The sequence below is a fragment of the Haliotis asinina genome, chromosome 12, assembly GCF_037392515.1.
Source record: "Haliotis asinina isolate JCU_RB_2024 chromosome 12, JCU_Hal_asi_v2, whole genome shotgun sequence".
Taxonomy (NCBI): Eukaryota; Metazoa; Mollusca; class Gastropoda; order Lepetellida; family Haliotidae; genus Haliotis; species Haliotis asinina.
The window spans coordinates 18,940,737-18,963,696 of NC_090291.1; the positions used below are offsets into that span (position 1 = coordinate 18,940,737).

Below are 22,960 nucleotides of genomic sequence, written 5' to 3' on the forward strand. Positions count from 1 at the left end.
CACTTGGCTACAACAGTCACGATACCTGTAGTCCTGAACTATGACTTCAGGTTTTACTCCTGTATGAAGTGGACATGTCATAAAGCTTAACTGTTCAAAGCTGAGATAAACTGAACATGCTCAATCATACCTCAGAGATGCAAATTGCCCTTCAAAACCATTTGAGACCCAAAAGCAACTAGTTTCATATTTAACTTCCACATCTGGAACATGTGCAGAGATGCATTGAACGTTGGAGTCTACACCAGTCACCTTCACTTTGCAGGGGTGAAGTAGCCTAGTGGTTAAAGTGTTCACTCGTCACACCAAAGGCCCGGGTTTGATTGTAGGCAGCACTGAAAATTAGTGAAATGTTATAGAACCAGCATCACTTCCTCTCACACTTTGGTGATCTAGATCAAGTCAGGATGAGGAAACCCTGTGGTCGACATCATGAACACTGTAAATCCAATCACAGGAACCACAGAATCTTCCATAAGAGACTGCTATAAGGATTGGATGATGAGAACCAGATATGGGTCAGTCAGTGTCTGGAGCAGGTGTCCTTCAACTCATATATCGTACTGACCAGTCATTGGTCCCACTTCAAAATACCCGCTAACAGCGAGTGAATTATAACATACTGCCAATATACTCATCGTATTTGTGTTTATTGGTTGTTTTACATTAAAGGCAACTTTATACAAAGAAGCGACATTATATGAGTTTCCTTTCTGCTGTCAGTGTACAGCTTACACTGAAAAGAAGAAGGATGCTGTACATACAAGAAATTAACGGAAACCCTAAGTCCCTTAAGGCTTTCCTGCTGTGTTTGAATGTAGAGACACAGACGCCTATCACTTCAACCAATTGGGTCATGGCAGTGACCTTGATGTTCACAGGTAACAACATACACAAACAGAGTCATCACATATGTACTTGCTACAGTGAACAGAACATGTTATATTTAACAGAAATGTATTTTAATACATTTGGAAACAATCCACAGGCCTGTTTTGTTCTGCTAAAAGCATCATGAAAACTGACATACACAACAGCTTGTAACATGGAGATGGTGAGAGCAACTGTAAATTACTAAGCCACATTAATGCCATAAAGATCAACACTGCTTCAACCTGCACATACTCATTTCACAGGCAGTTTCATGTTTCTCTTATTGTTAAAGTGACCACAAACTCCCAAAAATACAAGATGTACTTGTTGATGATAGTGCCCAGAACACCACTGAGTGTTAACTCTTCGAATATTTTTGCTGCCTTACATCGCTGGAATATTGCTGAGTGCAGTGTTAAACAAACCAACCAACTTATAAAGATCACATATACTCTAAGTTGGGTACAAACACATAAATCAGTTATTGGCACCATTATAAATGAAACCCCATCAACTTGTCTTCTTGCACGATTCTGTCAAAAATGCTTAGTTTTTTCACGGTTATACATTTCATGTTACAAGATGTGTCATGCAAAATCTTTTTTTGCCATGATTCAAATACATATTTAACTAGAGGTAGGAAGTAGTTATAATGTTCTAACTTAATGAAAACAAACCATAATCTAATTGATTCTCGAAATGACTTTAGCCCATGACGTCACAGTGGTGGCGCACTGTTGTAAACATCCGCCTGTCTGAGAATAAATAGTGTTTAGGTTTGTTTTCATTGGCTTAGTAAAACATGTAGCTGATTGATTGACAGTAGGACTTTGCATGACATAGCTTATAACATAACAATTACACTCTTAAATGAGAGGAGGGTATCATTATAACACTACTAACAATATCATTGTCATTTGACCACAACTTCTCTTCCAATGAAGAATCATTGTGTTACAAGATGTGTTGTGCAAAATCCTTTTCATCACTAATCATTTACTACAACTGCTATGTAGTTTTGATTTTTTAACTCCATGAAAACAAATCTAAATAGCATTTTATACCTTGGAAGTGTGGTAGGGTCAGGCCATTCGACTTATTGTATACTACAGGCTTCCACGACACTCGCTTCGCACTGCAAAATATAACCCATTTTGCATGAAATGCAGGGTCTGGTGGAAATCTGTGCATTGTGAAACCATCACCTGACCCCTAGGAGCAATTAACAGCAACACAACGATTAGGCATGTGTTTGTTTACGTCAAGAGATCAACAAATTTATGAGCTTGTTTTACACCTTATACACAACTAACTGAAAATCCTTCCTCACATTACATCACTTCCTATTTGCTGCAGAGTTACCTAACCTGTCTGGGATTTCGTTGGCAGACGAGAGTGAAGCAGACAACATTCTGGCAACTTTTAGTCACATAGTATTAATTAACCACATGTTTTTTAAGTATGACTGTTGTATTCCACTTTAGACAAACCATAAGTCTTTTCATGTCATGGTTAAAATAGGACCAAAACAAAAAAGTTTATTTGTTGTATAAAAAACTTGTAGTAGTTCAGAAAAATATTCTTGGCAATAATATTTTAAACACAATAACCATGTGGGGAGTAAAACGTTGGTGTTTGGTACAATGAGCACACACATTCATTACAAGACTATTTAATCTCCTTAGTGAACAACTGACATGGCTGCCTCAACTGCGAGAAGTCCATACCATCTATTAACAAGTACTACCAGAAATAAATACAAAATAAATGCATTGCATACTTCAGCACCTATGCTGCTGTGCATTTATTGACAGCATAATGTCCCTATAAAATGTAATAAAATATTGGCACTGTAACCTTATATTACAAATATCTACAATGAAATAACCACACTGTCTTAGGAGTTGAGGTTGTTCATAATATGTATCCAGAGATACCAACTCTGAATCAAATGAAAGCGGAGTCATGCCTTGCCCAAAGTCCTGATGGTGAGCATGAGAGGGGGATCGGGACCCTTTTGACGGTGGGTGTCTGGGGTGGGGGGCGTGCCTACCCTGCAAAAATTGATTTAGTCTGCTGGAAATATGCAATTTCTGGGTATACTTAACCAGAAAATACTTAACTAAAATGAACATATTCAAAAGCATATTTCCTAAAATTCTTTCAAACATTCTAAATTTATAAACATATTTGTATTTTCTAAAAATCAGAGTATTTTTACAGACAAATCGGAGAGTGAATTTTGTGTTGGAAAATTGGAGTAACTCTTCTCAAAAATCGGAGTGGTTGGCATCTCTGTGTATCCAATAAAACTCTAAATTTTATTCAACATCCTTAATGCAAGCACAACTGTAAAACAGTTTGCTCCTTAAATCAAAAACGAAAACAATTATCATGAGAGTCAAAATGCTATTTCGAGGAAACAAAACCGGAAAAATATTATTCTCTTCCCATAATGTTATACTGTTGCAGTATAATATGCCTTGGAAAACGGAAATATAATTTATGATAATTGAATTTTAAACTTGCAGGGCAAGAAATCAAAGAGTGGATATGATCTAACACCACTTACTGCAGTATTTCAGCAACATTTTGAGGATGCCTGTTATGGGCTTAACATGATTTACCAATGTCTGAATCAAACCCAGATCTGTAATATGACAAGCTGCCCTAAATATCAAGTACCGTGTACACAGAAAATAATTAGGGATGTACATGAACACACATGACAACTGACTGAGTCTATCAGTTTTACTTCAACTGCTGAGGAAAATGATGGCTGGCATACACTAGGAGTTTAAGCACCAGTTCCTATCTTTGAATAGGAAGTCTTATTTCAGCTCTATCTTATTGCCTGATCGAGATATGGGGATTATCTCTTGTCTCAGCTCCAAGGGCAGATATTTCTCCACCAGACAATACAAGGACTCCTTTGGGGTAACAAACTTCTGCCTGTAATAAGAAGAGATTCTCTTTGATACTTCTAAATCACATTAAAAACTGACACAAATAATCGTTTCATTACTGTAGGTTTTTCACACTGAAGAAACAAGAATATATTTTCTGGCTAATCACATCCATAACTGTAAAATATCTTATTATGTCATAAAAGACAACCTTATTAAACAAGCCACCATTCATTAATTACATCTGTGTTTCACAAAACACCCTGTCATCATGCAAGTAAACCATGCATGATGTCTGAATAAAGGCATTTTATTTGGAACCATGGCTCTTGCCACTTCTCTAAAATTATCTTAGATGTGATACTAACGCATACAACAAATCTGGAAATTAGAAATCTAATTCAGCTTTGCAGACATGGGCAATGAAGGGTGATAAAGACAGCATTGGCTATGAGGGGAGGTAACTGATGGATGGCATGGTGGAAAGTGCCCCCTGGTGGGAAGATACCTCATGAATTCTGTAAAGCAGTATTGAAGAGACAAGGAATCTGTAATACCTTGTATCTGGAATGTTAAAAAGTACTCCAAGTGGTGCACTTTTTAGATTTCAAAATATCATGAAACTGAAACTACCTCTTCATCAGCAATTCCACATCCGATTCTTCAATAGTCTTGCGATGTGCGTGAAGAGCATATGTCTCCAAGTCTTTGGCCGCATTTTCCCAAAACTGAGCAGACCTGTTAAAACAGTCAATAGTCAGAATCTTTTGCCTTAACATCATCTGTTGTAATAGTAACCACTTCTTTGCAAGAAGAAACTCTGAAACGGCTAAATACAGCATAAGCTCACAGAATCTTTATTTCAAACTTACAAAATGCTTCTGGAATTAAAATGAGTGAGTTGAACTTAACACTTATCATACTGATTTAACAAATATTTACTATCTCAGCAACTTGAACATACTGATTTAACAAACATTTACGATCTCAGCAACTTGAACATACAGATTTAACAAATATTTACTATTTCAGCAACTTGAACATACTGATTTAACAAATATTTAGCAACAGTAATATCCTACAATGGTAACCTTCAGTAGTTTGCATATACATAAAGCACAACACACTTTTAAGAATGTAGAACCACTTACGCTTTTTCCACTTCAGCAATGGCATCTTTGGAGACTTTTCCAGGACAGAAGTGAGAAAATGCACCTCTAACAACACTAGTTGGCATGTAGCTATTGCTGATTTTCTTCTGCTGGGCTCGTTTCTTACTTTCCTTCTTCCTGCAAGGAAAGGTTTCGGGCACATTAAATGTTGTGAAAGTGTTTCTACATGAAGATACAAGTTTAAGGCAAGTAACAGCTTTTTGGGGTTGGGTTGTAATTTACATCAAGTCAGTATTATTTCAGCCATGTAGCTACAAGACAAAATTCACACATACCCACAAACAAGTTTCGATATACACACTCAACATCACAATACTATTTATTACTATTACAGGATATTATAACCATTCATATCCACACAACTAGTACATGATGACGGTGCTGGTAGTTTTCCTTGATCATTGGAAATGAATCTCAACTGCAACACTGTATTATCAATCTCAACTCCTTGGGGATCGTACAACTCTTACAGCCACAAGGCTCACCAAGTTATTGCTGCTTTCCCATCCTTATGAGGTACCCATTCACTGCTGGGTGGACTGGGACACATAGTCACAATACTTTGTCCAAGCTCACTGCATGTGGCTGTTCTTGCAAGTTTTTGTTTGCGTGTATTCCTGTGGCCGCCATCTGGTCTTTTACCAACAGATTTGTGGGTTCTTTCAAGTGCACAGAGTTGTGTACTGTACACTAGTGGTTGTGACAGCACTGAAAGAGTCTGCACACAAAGTTGACTCCAAGGTTTTTCACACCCAGTTACAGGTGAGTGAGTCTGACACCTCCAAGCTCACTGGATTACTAGCCTGCCGCCTTAGGCAGCTCGCCAACCACGTCCCCATTTATAATGAAGAACATTTGCCAAAAGCCCAATTGTTCAGAACACACAATTGGTGATAAATATATGGTGCCGGCAGTTGTATTTCTTCATTCTTCTATCCTGGGGCTGCCTCTCAACTATCTACTAACAGGAGCTGTACGTGCTACCTGTGTCTGACGTGAGGAAATTCATGGGCTTTTACCTGTGACGTCATGACAATTTGAATTCACATTTGATTGTCACCTGTCAGCCTTAGATGACATGTATCAACATTTCCTGATGCCGAACTTGCAAATTACAAGCTACTAAACAGCTTTTCAAACAACTATATTTTCCATTATTTGTCTCGGGACAATAAGAGACAAGAACCTGTGACACATTAAAATAGCTGTAGTTTACAAAATAGATCCACTGCTGTTTTTCGGTTGATGGTTCATTGTATACCAGTCACATAGATCAGTTGCTAGGTGTATGTCATCAACCACTGGATCGTCTCATACAGATGCATAGCTGTCACATAACTAGAATATAACTCAATGCAGCATTGAACTAATGCACGAACTGGGGTAAAAAATATATTGTGTTCTATATTAACTACACATGCAAATAACAAGTGAGAATCAGATGTCAGCTAAGAGTCCTGTTAGAAATGAAAATATACATTCTTGGAACATTGCAAATATTCAATGACAGAATGTAGCCCTTGAACTTCGATAGTTCAAGTAGATCCTTACTTGGCAGCTTTTCCCCCCTGCTGTACAGATGGGGGTTTAGGAGTTGAAGTGACTACAGGCAACGTCTTCCTTGAGCTTAGTTTCTTTTTCAAGTGGGGAGTCCGAAGTGGGGTGTAGTATTCATGTGTTTCCCTACAGAGGAAAAGCATTGATGAAAACTAGATAAAGAAAAATAAACTAGGCACTTTGACATATTTCCTTGCTCAGAACAAACTACTTTAGACCTAATATGAGCCTATATTACCAACAAATCTGGAAAAAGCTAGTTAACCTTCCTATATCTATTTAAGACTCATAGAAAACAGGTGATATTCAGTATGCACACTTCTGGTGAATATCCAGTTGGAGACTTACCCATCTGCTGCAGGGATTATGCTCTCTTCCGGTTCACCATGAAAACTATTATCACCATCATCAGACTGCCAACAGAAACAGACAATGAAACAAAATCGTGACAGGAACCATCACTGCTCCTGCTAGGTGCTGACAAGAGGGCAAAGGTTCTGAGATTGCACGGTTCACAGTGGTAACTAAAGACATCCATGACTGTGCTTAAAATAGCAGGACTGTATGACAGTACTCAAACTGGTGGCCATTTGAAGAGCCAGATGACAGTACTCAAAATGGTGGCCTACTGAAAGGGTGTATGACAGTACTCAAACTGGTGGCCAATTGAAGGGCTGTATGACAGTACTCAAACTGGTGGCCAATTGAAGGGCTGTATGACAGTACTCAAACTGGTGGCCAATTGAAAGGCTGTGTGACATTACTCAAACTGGTGGCCAAATAAAGGGACGTACCACAATACAGTGGAAGCTCTCAAAACCAGCATCTGTCAAATCCGGTGTCAACACTGGCATAAAATCTCAGTCCACTTGTGTGCCTTGTACATTTATCATCAGCCCTACAATCCAGCACGTTGTCTAAACCGGATTGATTCTTCAGTCCCAGTGAATGCTGGTTTATACAGCTTCCACTGTAGTTTATTTCAGTTTGTAGGCCATAAGCCCATGTAGAAAAAGTAATACAAATGATAACATTATCTTGCGAAAGGCTTTGAAAAATAGAGTTATATAAACATGTTTTCTATGGTGTTACATATTTATCACATTCAGACATGAAGTGGACTTCGTCTTTATTTTTATTACGATTAACACTCCTTACAAACTTACATCTGAGTTCATAGTCTCCTTTCATCTAATACTAGTGTGACAGTTAGTTAGAAAAGCGGCCAACTGAAGTCCCATGTGACAGTACCTGAAATAGTGGCCAACATAAGGGAACATAAAACGTTAACAAACTGAAGGGGTAACATACTTGGTCCTCCTCGTCAGAACTCCCTGTATCGTGGTGCTCCCTTTCCCTTGCACTATGAGACTCATCCTCCTTATCAGAGATTTCATCTCTCACAGATGGACCACGGTCACCTTTGTCTATGAAAATCAAAGAAGTAATATATTTTAAAATCTCAAATCAATGTTTCCACACATTCAAAATACTATAAACCGGAAATATTCTGAAAATATTGCGTAAATGTACCTCTAGACTGTTCTGCAACGTATCATTCTTGCGAAATGCTTTGAAAAAAACAACACAGTTAACTAAAACAACATTGTTTCTTCAATTATAATGTAACATCATCGTCAAACTGAAGAATACACCCGATTACAGTACTCATAAAAGTTGTCAAACATACATTACAACTTAATATTTCCATCTTCTTTGCATGATCTTTTAATGTAATTCAAGTGATATCTCGAGCAGCTTACCACACCTCAAATATCACGCTAAGACATGATATATTTATATGCTAACATATATGCAAGAACCATTTTTGTCACAGGTCATAACCTAGCACAATATCTCCACTTACTTCCATACTATACTATCAGTGGTGATCTTTTTTTCCAATTGAATCCAAAGTTTTCTTGTTTACAAGGATTATACCCATTGCTGTAATATGATTGGCTGTCTATTAACACATCCACGATTCTGACCAATCACAGTCTTCATAGGAGACAGGAGGCAAAAAAGTGTCATTATAAACCAGTCTTTATCCAATAAAATTGCTTCTCACAACTGTGAAAATACTTTTTGCACGGGTACACTGATATTGTTGATGTTCAGTGTTTTCAAACGATACTTGTCATTACATAATACCCTGCACGTTATTGCTACGAAGCTTCCAAAACAGAGGTATTTTCCCCTGTTGTTTCCCATTACTGAGCGGAAAGTCACTGACATCGGGAAATAGACCATACATAACGTACGGATCCTATCCATGCCTGCGAGAAAGCACTGCACATGAGTGTGCTGTACCAAGAGAGCACTGTCTGCTGGAATGAGTAAGGCAGGGACAGCCATGGAGTAACCATTGACAGTAGACATGGCTAAGCCAGCTTCTATCGGAGACTGTAAAAACTCCAGTACTTCAAATACAGTTGAAAAAAGGGAACAAGAATGCCCCTGACGCCACACCAGTGCGCATAGTGGGTCCATCTATTCTCATATACATACGTTTGTCAAATCCCTTCTTGAAGCCAGGAATTTCACTCGCTCGGATGTGATAACGGACAGTGGCCACGCCACAAACCGAATCCTGGGATTCGGGTGTGGTGTGCCTTTCTGGGGTAACAGGTCCAGTCAAATGGGTAATAGTACAGGATGCCGAGCCAGAAATACCAGTAATACCAGAAACCAGTTTTCAGCCAACCAAAGAGGTGTAAGGAGCACAAGCAGTCGAGCTGGTTGGGAGGCAAGCTGCAAGAGGTCCTTGGGAATCAGGGGTAGAGGTGGGAACACCCACAGCATCCTGCCCATCCAGTCGACTTGGAAAGTATCCGCTCAAACATTGTTCACCCCAGGGAGATAGACGGGCATCACCAGAATGTCAAACCGGTCGCACCACAGCAGAAACTGCCAAGCCTCTAGCAGGCGAGACGGAGATACTGTACCGCGCTGCTTCAGGACCAGACAACCACAAACCCTCTCCTGAAAGTGTCTGAACACTAGCCGGACAGCTCTCAATTCTAACACTTTGATGTGCAGTCGTGTTTCGTTCTGTGACCACAGGCCTCAGACTGACAGGTCGCCCAGAACACCCCATCCCACCCTGTGAGGGAAAGCGTCTCTGTGAATTGAAAGAACTGGTGAAGGGATGTCCAGGTTACCAGTGTCTACCACAATAAATGTGGAATCACCCACCCCGGAGTGTTGAGAATGGTCTTGTATACCTCACTGTGGAAGCACATCCAAGTAGGCATACTGAATGGGTCACACCCTCAACTACTCCCTCCAAACAATGTCCATTGTTGCTGCCATGTTGCCTAGCAACTGAAAACTGTCCGAGCTGAAGCCCTTGGGGTCTCTTGGGGAGAAATTGTAGTACAATTCTCTGAACCTTGGAGGTACGGCCTGGAGACAGAGAGACCTTCCCTTGTGCTGTCTCGAAACTCATACCCAAGAAGATCAGATCTTGTGTGGGAACAAGCAGTGATTTCTAGAGATAGATAATCCAGCTGAACTGTGAGACTACTCATCACAGAAAATGTTGCATCTTGACCACGTTAGCAGCAAGTGCATGAAGGGGCCAGTAATCTAGGGTGGCAGCATGTGCCCTGTGATCTGGCAACTTGCGTTTGAACTAATGTTAGTTTGGTGAACACCCTAGGAGCTGATGCGGAAGAGGAGAACACAGAACCGATAGCACGACCCATCGAAGGAATACCTGAGGTACATAGGGTGCATAGGGACATGCAGGTACACATCTTTGAGGTCAATGGACATGAGCCAGTCACCTTTTTCCACAGATGAGATCACTGACTGCAGTGTCTCCATTTTGAATGATGGTACCTGTAACATATTGGTCTGACCTTTGAGATTTAGAATAGGTCTGAACCCACCATCCAGATGACCAGGAAATAAGTCAAGTAAAAACCCTATTGTTCCTGACCCACTGGAACCACTTCGATGGCCACCTTGATAACTGGACCTCGGCATGGAGGGCTTTCTCCTTGACAACTGATACCGGAGTGTGACGGATTCCAGAAAACAGAGGTGGTTTTCACTTCTGCTGTGACATGCGGCCTTCCCTGAGTGTGGATAGGACCCAGGCATTGGAGGTGACTTTTTCCCATTCCGAGAGGAAAGCTGACCACAGACAGGGATATGTGACAGAAGACAATGAACCTCCAACGGTTGCAGTACACCAAATGCTTGGCAACAAAGGCTCTGGAGGAATTACTGTTGGAAAGCCTGGGCCAACTTCCTCTTCCTCTGAAAAGACTGGTCCTTGCCTCTGCACTTACCCATACCTTTCCGTGCATGCAATGGCTGAGTCCACTTAGCTAACTCCTTGGCCAGAGCCGAAGGATAAGCAGGAGCAAGGACCGGGGGCCACGAGTGAGACGAATGAGGCTGCTCCAGTAAGGGCTAGGAGTCTTTCAAGGTAGAGACTGCCTCCCACACTACTCTGGTTGACCCAGGAAAGATGGTAGACCCCATTCTGTCGGGCAGCACCAGTACTGCCACTTTTATAGCGGGTGAATAATGAGCAAAAGAGAGCCTAAGACGACAGAGGCCCATATCTGCTTCATCTATCTACACCAATACCCTAATGGAGTCTCAGGCCAGACAAGATTGGACCTTGTCAGCTGCTGTGCAAGGATAGGGGAAGCTATGTCCTCCTCTGCCCCACCCACATCCATTAACTGCCTCTGCAGCTACTGAAACAGAGATAGATTGGATTGTTACCTTCAAGCACAGGACAGCATTGTGGTGCGGCTCCTCTAAGGAGCGGTATGCATACTTCAGCACTGAAACATTTGAGGTGAAAGGCGAAAGCCAAAATCCTTGCCTGGCAGAAGCTAAGGAGCTTCCCAAGGTACCCCCAGGACGACCAACGCATAGACACAGTTGTCCACCACTTGGGGGGTTGTAAAGTCCTGACTGGCCCAGAGTAGGAAAGATGCAGAAAATCTAGCCTGTCTACAGGACTGGCTGGTCAAATTTTTTACCCGCATGCCAAAATCTAGCCTGTTCTCCAAATATAAATAAAACAGTATTACAAGGCTAAAAAACTGGTTTGCTTTACTTTAAGCTACCATTTAATGTGCACACACGATGCACGAACTGTTAAATCTCTCCTAGTGGAATTATCTGGTTACAACACTACAGAACTAGTCTTCAGACAGGTATTCTTGGCAAGTCTTGCCCTTGGCTGTAGGGGGCCTGATGGGTCTGATGGGCCTGATGGGGAGCGCTGCAGTGATGGTCTCACAAGACAAATATGAGATTTTTGTTTTGTAAAATATTTATTACAATATTTTTACAACTGTCATGGGTATTTTAAAATGAACATTTTAATGCTTATATGTACCCCAAGGAGGAATTCTTCTGAAAAAGAATTGGAAAATACTTTGCACATTGACCACAAGCCCTAGATCTGAATACATGTATACACATCAAATGTTCAAGGACTCCCTTTAATTCCAAACGATGCTTACCTGCTGATGCAGATTGTTGTAACGTCTGCACCAATTTTCCAATGATCTTCTTGGAAGGACTATCATCATGAAAGTCATAGACATTGTCCACGAGTCCTGTGGTGTGTCTGGGAGAGGACCGGCCACTACGAGGTTCGTCTTCAGGAAAGTCATATGGTATATAACCAGTGCCCTGTGTCATACGTGATGACAGGTCATCATCATTTTCTGGAAGAAAAGTATATGGGGTTTAATGGCATTCAGTCATCTACGTCAGAGACTGTAACAACCCCGTAAGAACAGTTTCTTGCCATAGAGCCCATCATCAGATATCTGACAAATTGTGAATATACACAAAGACATTCCATCTGTCATCAAAGATAATCAGAATAACTTACCATCATTATCTGATCCTTCTGCCAGTTTTGATTTTGACATCGACCTCGATTTAAGGCTTGCTCTGTCTTTAAGATTCAAACGTGATTTTGATTCAAAACTGGAAACAGAAGCATCAACTCGACTAGGAGACGAATGACCCTGATCTTCAATTCTTGACCTTGACCGTGATCTTGATAAGCTTGCCCTCGAGGCAGGCCTACTACCTTCAACATATCGGCTTGATGTGCTGTCCAATGAACTATCTCTTCTGGACTTGGATTTGATCTGACTGTGTTCATGGTCTGAATCCAATTCTGAATCATTGCTTTTTCTTGATTTCGATTTTGACACACTCTTCTCTCCCATAACAAATGACCCTTCATCCTCAGAATCCACATCCTCCCCCACATCTGCTATCATGTCCCCTCCCCCACGTTCTATGGCATGTGCACTTTTGACTTTGCCATCACTAACAATGGATCCTGGAGATACTGACATATTGCCAGATCGTCTGTTGCTACTGGGAGTACCTCTTCTTGATGATCTGGTCTCCTTAGGTGTCCTTGTCTTGAGCGTACTATCTGGAGAGAGGTAGGCGTCTGAAACATCTGACAAGCTCCTACTGGGTGTAACACCAGAAACATTCTTCGAAGAAGCAATGGATTGTCTTTTGGATGGTGTGATTCTGCTATGGGACAGCGACTTCCTTGGTGATTCCAATGCAGATGTATCATCTTTGGCTGAAGTGTCAGATACATCTCGCAAAGACCTGTGTGCACTCCTTCTCCTTGATCTGTTAGCTTCCCTGCCAATCTCCATGGTCTGAATACACAAGCGAGCGAGTGAGTGAGTAAGAGAGTGAGTGAGTGAGTGAGTGAGTGAGTGAGCGAGCGAGCGAGCACAGTGTTCACAAATAGTGTCTGACCCTCTGAAAAATCCAGCAGATTTGCCAACGGTCAGACAGAAGTCCCCAACCCACTGACCCTAGTGTCTGACTGAATATATCACAATAACTTTGTCTGAAGTTGTTATTTGTGGCATGTGACACTTGTTCACTGTTTATAAATTTATGTTTATAATGTGTGTCATTATAATATGTTAGTAATTTTAATGCCAATAATTAGAAATGTAAAATCTGAAATGTGTATTAATTTTATTCTGTGGGTCCTTTGAATTTTCAGTGGGTCAGACAGACATCTGATATTTAAAGGACTGAATGTTCTGTTACTATGAAATACTATTCGTGAACACTGTGACCATATTCCAGTTGTGCAAATTGATCTTCATGACATGAATCACTGGATTGTCTGGACTGGTCTTTTCACAGACAAACATCATACATCTGGAACCTGTGACATCAAACAACAAACAAGCAGTCTCTTTCTTGGTGTAACTGGCGACTGACAGGATCGCGTCGTCAGGCTTGCTGACTTGGTTAACACATGTCATCAGTTCCCCAGTCACAGATCAACACAGATCGGTGCTTATGCAGTTGATCACTGGATAGTCTGGTCCAGACTCGATCATTGACAGAACGCCACCATATTGCTTAAATACTGCTGAGCGTGGCATAAAACAAAGTTCACCTACTCACTCCTTCTTGAGAATGTAAACACACAAAAATGTAATTTTCTGAATAAACTTGATATTTTATACTTATCCGAACTCATACTTATTGCTTATCTCCTCTTCCCTGGTGAAGGTAGTGGAACACATGAAATCCCTTGAAGTTCCCTTCTAAAAGAAGCAGACATAAAACACACTCACCCATGTATAGCCTCCCCTATCAAGCGCAACCAGTCATGTCACCTGACATGCTCTTTGCTCTCTCCTTGTACATTGCCCGTCACAAGAATTAAGTAATTCAGCATGCCTGTGCGGGGCGGCTGGGAGGGCTTTTGTCATGAGTCAGGATAAGTATAAAATATCAATTTTATTCAGAAAATTACTTTCAGAAAAATTTTTCCTTATCCTGACTCATGCTCATTGCTTACAGAATCAGGCGGAAACGGTGGTGGGTGAGGCCATGCTGGATTCTGCTGACTGACAAAATAAAGTCGAATAATTTTCCCCCCAACGGGAACTTGTAAGGGTAATAATTCAGTCCTACTCTTCAAATATTCATTGTAGGTTCTGGGGTGATCACATCCAGTCGAACTTATCTTCAACAGAAGGTTTCATTGACTGGAATGTGGTGACATCGAAAGTAACTAGCATCCTGCTAGTTTCTGATGCAACTGAATGTCAAGATATTGCAGTCAAGACTACTTGCAACAGCTTCATGTGGCTCTGACTTCATGTGGGTTGGAGGCTCACAGAGGATCCAATCCTGCTGCTTTATAGGCTCTCAATATAACAGCTCTGATCTACACTGAGATAGTGTTGTGGGATACTTCCGTAGGTGTCTTATTGGATATAGAGATAAATAGGCGCTTGAAACGTTGCCTTCTAGACTTGGTATGTACGATGTATATTTTCAATGCTCTGACTGAACATAATAATAAATCTTGAGTATCATGAGGTTTCAGGATTGAAGATAATGCTGGTATGTGGAATTGTCTATCCAGTTGACCTGGCAGTTGATTTTCCGCAATAAAATTCTAGGATGAGCTGTCTGCTGATGATTTGCATCAAAGCTCATGCGGTTGAAGTCTAGAGCATGACACGCATGCAGCTGTAGCTAAGTCAAGTTAAAAACAGCATCTTCTGAATTAGCAGTTCAAATGAGGTCCGATCAAGCGGTTCGTATGCATCACTTGTGAGATGTTGAAGTACAATGTTTAGATCCCATGCTGTTGATATTCCAACTTGAAGGAGTGTAGAATGGCAAATAGCTCAGGTACTTTAGTCAGCTTGGTTCCCATTTCCATGGTGACAACTGAGCTGAGAGCTGCCAAGTATGTAGATAATGTAGAGTCTTTCAGACCTCTGGAATGTCATAAGTGACAAATATTCTGCTATCTGCAGATATGTTGCCTTCAGCTGTCTCAGTAGTCATGAGGTAGAAGTATTGAAGACAAGGCTGACATGCAGAACTGTCTGTCCGGTTGACCTGGCAGCTGTCTGATTTTCTCAATGACTCTTGGTAGCAGCACTGGAGGAGGAAACGCGAATGCATTCAGTCCTTCCCATGAGATGCCGAGAGCGTCTGATGCCCAAGTTAACGGATCTGGTGCCAGTGACACAAATGCTGCTGTCTGTTAGTTGAACCTTGTTACAAATATGTCTATTTGCAGTGATCCAAACCTCCAGCTGATTAGTTAAAACGTCTCTCAATGCAGCATATACGTATACTCTGTTGGTGATAGACAAAGAGGGCGAGATAAGGCCTCTGCCATATGCATGATGTTGCAGGCTCCTGGTATGTGAGATACTTTTATTTGGAGATTCACACTGTCGACCACGTTGAAGAGTAGAAACGTCAGGTGTAATAGAGATGGAGGTCTCATTGACCTAGTTGACCCTTTTTTACGTAGAAGGCTACTGTTAAGTTGTCCGTCAGTAACTTGTCTCTCGATCAGTGATGGATAACATGCATCACCACTTTCATCTCCAACTGTTGTTTAGATGACCTTATCAAGCTCACGTTGGATGCAGACGTCTGCATCGAACAGGTGTGTTGAGTGCAGTGATGGCTGCCTCGTAGAGATGTCTGCCACGATGACCGAGGCTGCTGACGAAGTCTACCTTGTCTGACGATCCGGAGCGGTGATGATGTAGTCATGGCCGATCTAGGAGCAGCTGTCAACGTAGTTGAAGACTGTAGTCTTCGTTCTTCTTCAGCATGACCTTCCCAAGCTCATGTTGCATCAACGGTGGCTCATCGTAGATATGTCGTTCCTGTAGAGGGACAATCTCGTCACCACAGGACTTCTTCGTCAAAGAATGTCAATTCTGAGATGACTTCGTTGCAGACGACGCCGTCTTTGACGACAATGGTGATCTACACTTCTTAGACTCTGACGGCCCCGTTCCCGATGAAGTACTCTTCTGTGGTCTAGGGGACGACTCGCTGGACCCAAAGTATAACCCCGGGGACACATCTGACTGATAACTGGAACGAAATTCAGCAGTTAATGAAAAAAAATGGTTACCCAAAGCTAAATCACCCAATTAGACATGACTAATGAAAGTCAACAATGCCTGTCCCCTGCACGCCTGTGAAAAGAACGAATTTCTGCAATAAATTCTGAAACAGATACATTTCTGTAATGTTCACAGCAAATAGTGGAAGAACATAAGGACTTACATGCCGGAGAAACTAAAAGCGGGTCAACCGCTTACAGCCGTAATTTACACTGTAAACACCATTTCATCAACGGAGATGACGAAATATGTGCTATATCAACACACAATAATCACGAATAAACAAATTGTCATACATATACATAAACCAAATACTGCATTCAACACAACTATAGTTAAAGGACCGAAATAATTGAAAAACTTATCGCCATAGTGGAGATTCCAGGTAACTTCAGCCGCCCTCGCCGGGCGATAAGGAGAGAGTAAAGAGCATGGCAGGTCACATGACCGGTTGCGCTGGAAAGGGGAGGCTATATGTGGGTGAGTGTATTTTACGTCTGCTTCTTTTAGAAGGGAACTTAAAGGGATTTCAGGTGTTCCACTACCTTCGCCAGGGAAGAGGAGATAAGAAATAAGCATGAGTCAGGATAAGGAAAAACCTGTGTCTTCACACAATAATTGGGATGGTAAATATAAAAAGATACATCAGTTGGTATCTCCTCATGATATACCTGTTCCTCGGCACTATGTTCCTCATCTTCATCAGTTGAGAACTCCAGCTCTTTTCCACTCTGCTGCTGTTTGGCAAGCTTTTCACTTCTACGCCGGACGATGTTTATGGGCAGCCTCTGCCTGCCACCACGGGTCTTCTGTGCTTCCTTGGTAAGCTTATTTTCATGGAAGCTGGAAGTATGAATACACGATTAGTCTTTCCTCACAGGTGGTAATTGTGAATAAGCATATGGGTCAGTGTGATGGCCCTATGGTCAAGCCACAGCACTGAAAGGTTGATATGAAAGGATTTTCATTCCTTACATGCAATAATGACATTGTTGCTGTTCGTTCCAGCACTATTCCAGCTTTATAACACACTGGATACATTCCAGAGGAATTGCTTATTATCTGATCCACACAATCAAACAAATCATACAACACAATTGGTTACCTCTTATATTTGCCATAGCTGATGAAGACTTAATCAAATCCAGCACTTCCTTTCAGTCATTACTGATACCACAGATCAAATCACAATCACAATCTTTGACCCTTTAACCTAGACCCTATAGAAATCCTTGACCTTGACTCAGACACCTTTTGCTGCTATACACCACATAAACCAGCTGTCCTTGACCTTTAATGTTACTGAATCATATGTACATACATAACTTGTAACAAACTGTTATTGTGGTTGTGAGAAAGTCTCCATTCCATACAACAATATTTCCTGAATGAAACGATTTGCAGCACATTTCCTGAGCAAATGAACATCAAAGCAGCCTTGACCTTTAAACTAAGTGAATTACAAACGAAAATCTACCCCATTGTTTTATGGGTAGTGTTAATGGCTGTCATGTACTCAACAATAATGTGCCCATGGCTGATAAAGAAGAAGAAATCGTACATCAGATGTCTTGCCATTCAGAAGCTATATATATATAGGTCTCTATATATTCATGTACAGAACCTAAATAACACTAAGGGCTTACCTAATTATCTCAAAAAGGTTTCTAAAACTGTACATGTAATTGATTAAGAGAATTACCTCACTTCTATTGGCTGAAAGCTTATTTCATTGTCGGGGAGGTCTCCTACACTTGACCGGGAAACAGATTTGTCTCCCTTGGCTACTCTCACTTCTGGTGTTTGTTCCAAACCTACAATTCAAAATGTCATTGCCAAATAAAACAAGTAGATTATCTTTGCTGAAAATTTCCAGTGAAATATTTTGCTGAATATAGCAAGTGTATTATCTTTGATGAATATATCACTTGCATTATCTTTCATGAATACAGCAGGTGTATTATATTTGATGAATATATCAGTATACCATCTTTGAAGAATACATCAAGAGCATTATCTTTGCTGAATACATCAGGTCCATTATCTTTGATGCATACATCAAGCACTTCATTATATTTGCTGAATATATCAAGTACTTAATTATCTTTGCTGAATATATCAAATGCATTATTTTTAGGGATACATCTGTTGCATTATCTTTGATAAATATATCAAGTGCAATATCTTTTATGAGAGAGAGAAGAGAGAGTTATGTGTTATTTTTGATGAACACATCAAGTGCATCACCGTTGCTGAATATACCAGGTGCATTGTCTTTGGTGACTACATTAAGTGCTGCATTATCTTTGATGCATAAATCAGGGGTATTATCTTTGATGAACACATCACTCCACCAAAATCAATTCAAGCCAATTGAAATAGTCCAGTTTTTCCATCTCCAAATTTTTGTGGTTAAAAGAATCTTGAATAATGTAATTTTGATACACAACACAGATAGAATACCAACCATGGTTTGTCAACTTTTCAGTGATTGGCCCATCAGTAAATAGCAACCAGTCAAATATCTGTGTTCTTTTTATAAGCTCCGAAAACAATTCATAATCATAATGTCGAGTAAACGTGGTCGAAAACTTAAACACATTCAAAATAAAGTATCTCATTTTTTTACTCTACAAACAGAAAACTATTTCATCTGAGGACTGCTAAATAAATTTTAAAGCAAGCCCTCTGTTTCACAAACATATTAAATTGATGGTAATTTTTTTATAGAACTTGCACCATTAGCTGTTCACTCCATCAAAACAGATGTAGAAGAAGGCACATATTATTTCTTTCAGAACAAGTGGATAAAGCCATATTAGCAGATTTTAGAAATATTGTGGATATCAAAAAGAACAGATACCCACTTGAAACAGGAAGTACCCACTTAGTTTCAAAAGTATGGGTATCACACCCACATAGTCAATAGCTGATCTGGAGCTTACAGTTAGAAGTCACCAGATCACATGGCTTGTTGGAAGTGGAAGAATTACTTCAGACACTCATCTCATTTTCTTATCTCAAAAAAAACATTGCAGTTGAAGGTGTCAAGACAGAACACAAGACTTGTAAATTTAACCGTTAGAAACCTAATTTAACAGTACACTGCAAGTAAAACGGCAGTTTCCGATAACACTCGCCTTGATCCAAGAAACCTTTGATCATTGTTCTTGGTGTAAACTGACTGACAACTTTATCCATTGATGGAATCCCCAGGGAGGATCGCCGGCGTGACTTTTTCACCTTGGTAGAAGAAGGGGGAGGTAACTCCCCAACTCTCTTGCTCTTTCGTGTTGATGGAACTGCAGTATCTTGTGTGTCAATAAAACCTTGAATCTGAAATATTGTGTGAATACCTCTGCAAAGGTACATTCATTTCAACTTGAAATACCATATTTGAACTAATTTGAAATAAAACCATGACTATGATTAACATCATCAGGGAATGGTCATGTATTATAGGATAGGTTTGGGCCTGTGGGAAAAGGATAGGGGTACTTAGGGTTTTAGTTTGATTGGTCATGTCATTATAAATTTGACACCTTACTATTTATTCAGATATCGAAAAATATATAAATGCACGCAAATGTGGGCTTTGGTTTTGTTGCTCAATGACGTACTCAGCAACGTTCCTGCTAGGGTCGGGACAAGACCAGATAATCCAGTGATCAACAGCATGAGCATCAATCTACACAAATGGGATACAATGACATGTATCAACCAAGTCAGCAAGCCTGACCACTCGAGCCCATCAGTCGCCTCTTACGGCAAACACTGGTTCTTGCAGATAAATTCTAATTTGGATCTTCAACGGGTCTATTCCTATAGCAACTGTTCATTTGATAAAGTGTGTGTGAGGGGTGGGGGCAAAGAGGGAGAAGAGAGTGCAAGGATGCAAGAAGAAAATGCATTGATGGAAGGGGAAAAATAGCAAAAGAAATGTCGGTATAGGGGTTGGGTGTTCGCAAAAGAGCAAAATAAGACACAGTCCAAAACCTATAGCTATTTATAATATCCAAACTATACACATACAAGGTGTCTTGGGGTCAAGTCCTCTTCAAGGGCAGCTCTCTGTCGCTTTGATGCAGAAGCTGATTTGGAAGATGAACCATATGTCGGAGACTGCGACACAGGCCTTCTCTTCCTCGCTGGATGGGTGCTTTTCTCTGTTGCAACATTGTCTGCATATTGTTGGATCAAATTCCGGGGAGTGTGCTTTGACATTTTCCTGATAAATGAAAAAACAATACATGGACCTATGATTTTTACATTATATTATACATCTGGAACTTGTCAATACGTACGATATCAATTAATTATTTACAAATGCATAAAGTTCATACATAAACATAGAACATGTATCTCAGACCAATATTGGAATCTGCACATTTCTGATTTGCCGACAATGGTCCCTTCAGCCTTATGGACTGTGTAACGTTACATGATTTACTTCGTTTCGCAAAAGGGAACACTTTTAAAGAAGAATGAGTTGTCTCCTCTGGCACGAGCTTGAAAAAAACATGGCTGTGTAGCCTGATTATGAAGATTAATAAAAAATAAACATGTGTTGGACCCTCAGCTTATCATTTCATCACAGGGACAAAGCATGACAGACTGACCCCAAAGAAAAATAAACATCATGATGCAATATCCTGGTGTTAGTGGTTTTCAACTATGTAAGACAAAAACATGATTTTTATCTTAAATATCATTGAAAGTTTCGATTTTGCTAACCTTGAGTGATAAAGATATATTCATCTATTTCACACAAAAATATCATGTGTTTCCTACAAAAATAGCCTAAAAAATGCCTTTGAAACAAAAAAATAGCGTTCATGACATCATATCAGCAAAACTGTAGCAGCTTGCCACATCCAAGTACTTTGTATGTGTCTTCGACAATGAGAAATACTTTTACCTCCGCACAGCGAGAGAGTGTTTTGATCACGTGGCTTCCTGTTTAATACATAACCTATGAACAGCAGACGACTGATCATGCTGAATTTCCATCGCTATTTTTTGTTACACAGGCAAAGGCATTTGCATCTGAAGTGGTTTTAACAATCTTGGGTAAATAATATTGATGTTTATTTGCTCTTTACATAACTTTACTTCTGGATTTCAATTGTCAATAAAACGAACTGGGCATCCACTCAACCGATGAAATGGTCTGTGCACTCTGATTGTACACATACTTCCCCAATATAGCGCTAGCAATGCAATCATCAAAATCACCAGAACGTCAAATTCAGCTCACTTTGGGATGTCACTATCGTATGATGATATGTAATATGATGTAAGGTACCACTTGAACATTGTCGACAACAATCTTACATAGGCTTGGGAGTCAAATGTATTTATATCCCAAAGCGAGCTGAATTCGACGTTCTGGTGATTTCGACGATTCCATTGCTAGCGCTATATCGAGGAAGTATGTGTGCAATCGGAGTGCACAAACAGTTTCATCGGTAGGGCGAATGATCAGTTCCTGTCGTGAGATGTTTTATTGACAATTGAAATCAAGAAATTACGTTATGTAAAGAGCAATTAAACAACAATATTATTTACCCTTGATCGTTAATACCACTTCAGATGCAAAATCAATTGCCTATATAACAAAACTGAGCGAGCAAAATTCAACAAGATCAGTCGTCTGCAAGTGACAGGTTATGTATGAAACAGGAAGCCACGTGATCAAAACACTCTCTCGCAGTGCGGAGGGAAAAGTATGGCTCACCGTCGAAAACACATACAACAATACCCGGATGTGACAAGCGACTGCAGTTTCGCAGATACGATGTAAAAACGCTATTTTTGTTGGAAACACATGAAGCTTTTTTGTGAAATAGATGAATATACCTTTATCACTCAAGGTTAGCAAAATCAAAACTTAAAATGATATTAAGGATAAAAAATACGTTCTTGTCTTATACCGTCGAAAACCCCTAACACTGGGATATGATAAATCATCTGCACATCTCCGAGATTCTAGCATGTGATTACAGAATAATTTTGCTACCTTATTTTGTGACAAATACCATGTTTAACGATAATCCTTTCTTCTGATTCTCAGGGTAAAGTGACGGTTATAGGGTTAGGTTTTCAGAGTTTGGGTTAGGGTCAGGATTAGGGTTAGGCTTTGAGCTAGCGTTTCTTTCTTTTCCTGCCTGGGTGACGAATATTTCCTATTACTATAGTGGCTCCAACCCAACAAAATCATCCTAAACTTCTTACACTTGCAAGTTCCATTGTCAAAGATAGCAGGCTTACGAACAAGTTAGTGTATTCCACGTAAATCATAATCTATGACCTTAATTAGGTTTCTTCCACCTCAAAATGTGTAATTACCTCCTTATAACCATGACATCTTGAAAATACCGCCTGTAAATTTGTTTTCCCGATGTCTCTTAAAACTGTGTTTGCGGCTAATCCGAAATTGGATCAAATGTTTAGTCATGTAGATTAATTCTGCAATGTTCCACCTTATGCTTATCACATTTTCATTTTATAA

The 22,960-nt window shown here is 40.2% G+C and overlaps 1 protein-coding gene across 1 annotated transcript; it reads right to left on the reverse strand.

Moving 5' to 3' along the window:
* Positions 1–463: 463 nt before the first annotated feature.
* Positions 464–22,842, reverse strand: LOC137258754 (uncharacterized). Its single transcript, XM_067796442.1, has 13 exons — positions 22,798–22,842; positions 20,482–20,677; positions 19,590–19,785; positions 18,152–18,263; positions 17,121–17,292; positions 12,384–13,185; positions 12,007–12,213; positions 7,820–7,929; positions 6,857–6,921; positions 6,503–6,634; positions 4,931–5,068; positions 4,413–4,517; positions 464–3,825 (listed from the first exon to the last, which is right to left on the reverse strand). The coding sequence occupies exons 1-13, from the start codon at positions 22,809–22,811 to the stop codon at positions 3,705–3,707; spliced, it is 2,370 nt and encodes a 789-aa protein (XP_067652543.1). The 5' UTR covers positions 22,812–22,842; the 3' UTR covers positions 464–3,704.
* Between the last annotated feature and the right edge of the window lie 118 nt (positions 22,843–22,960).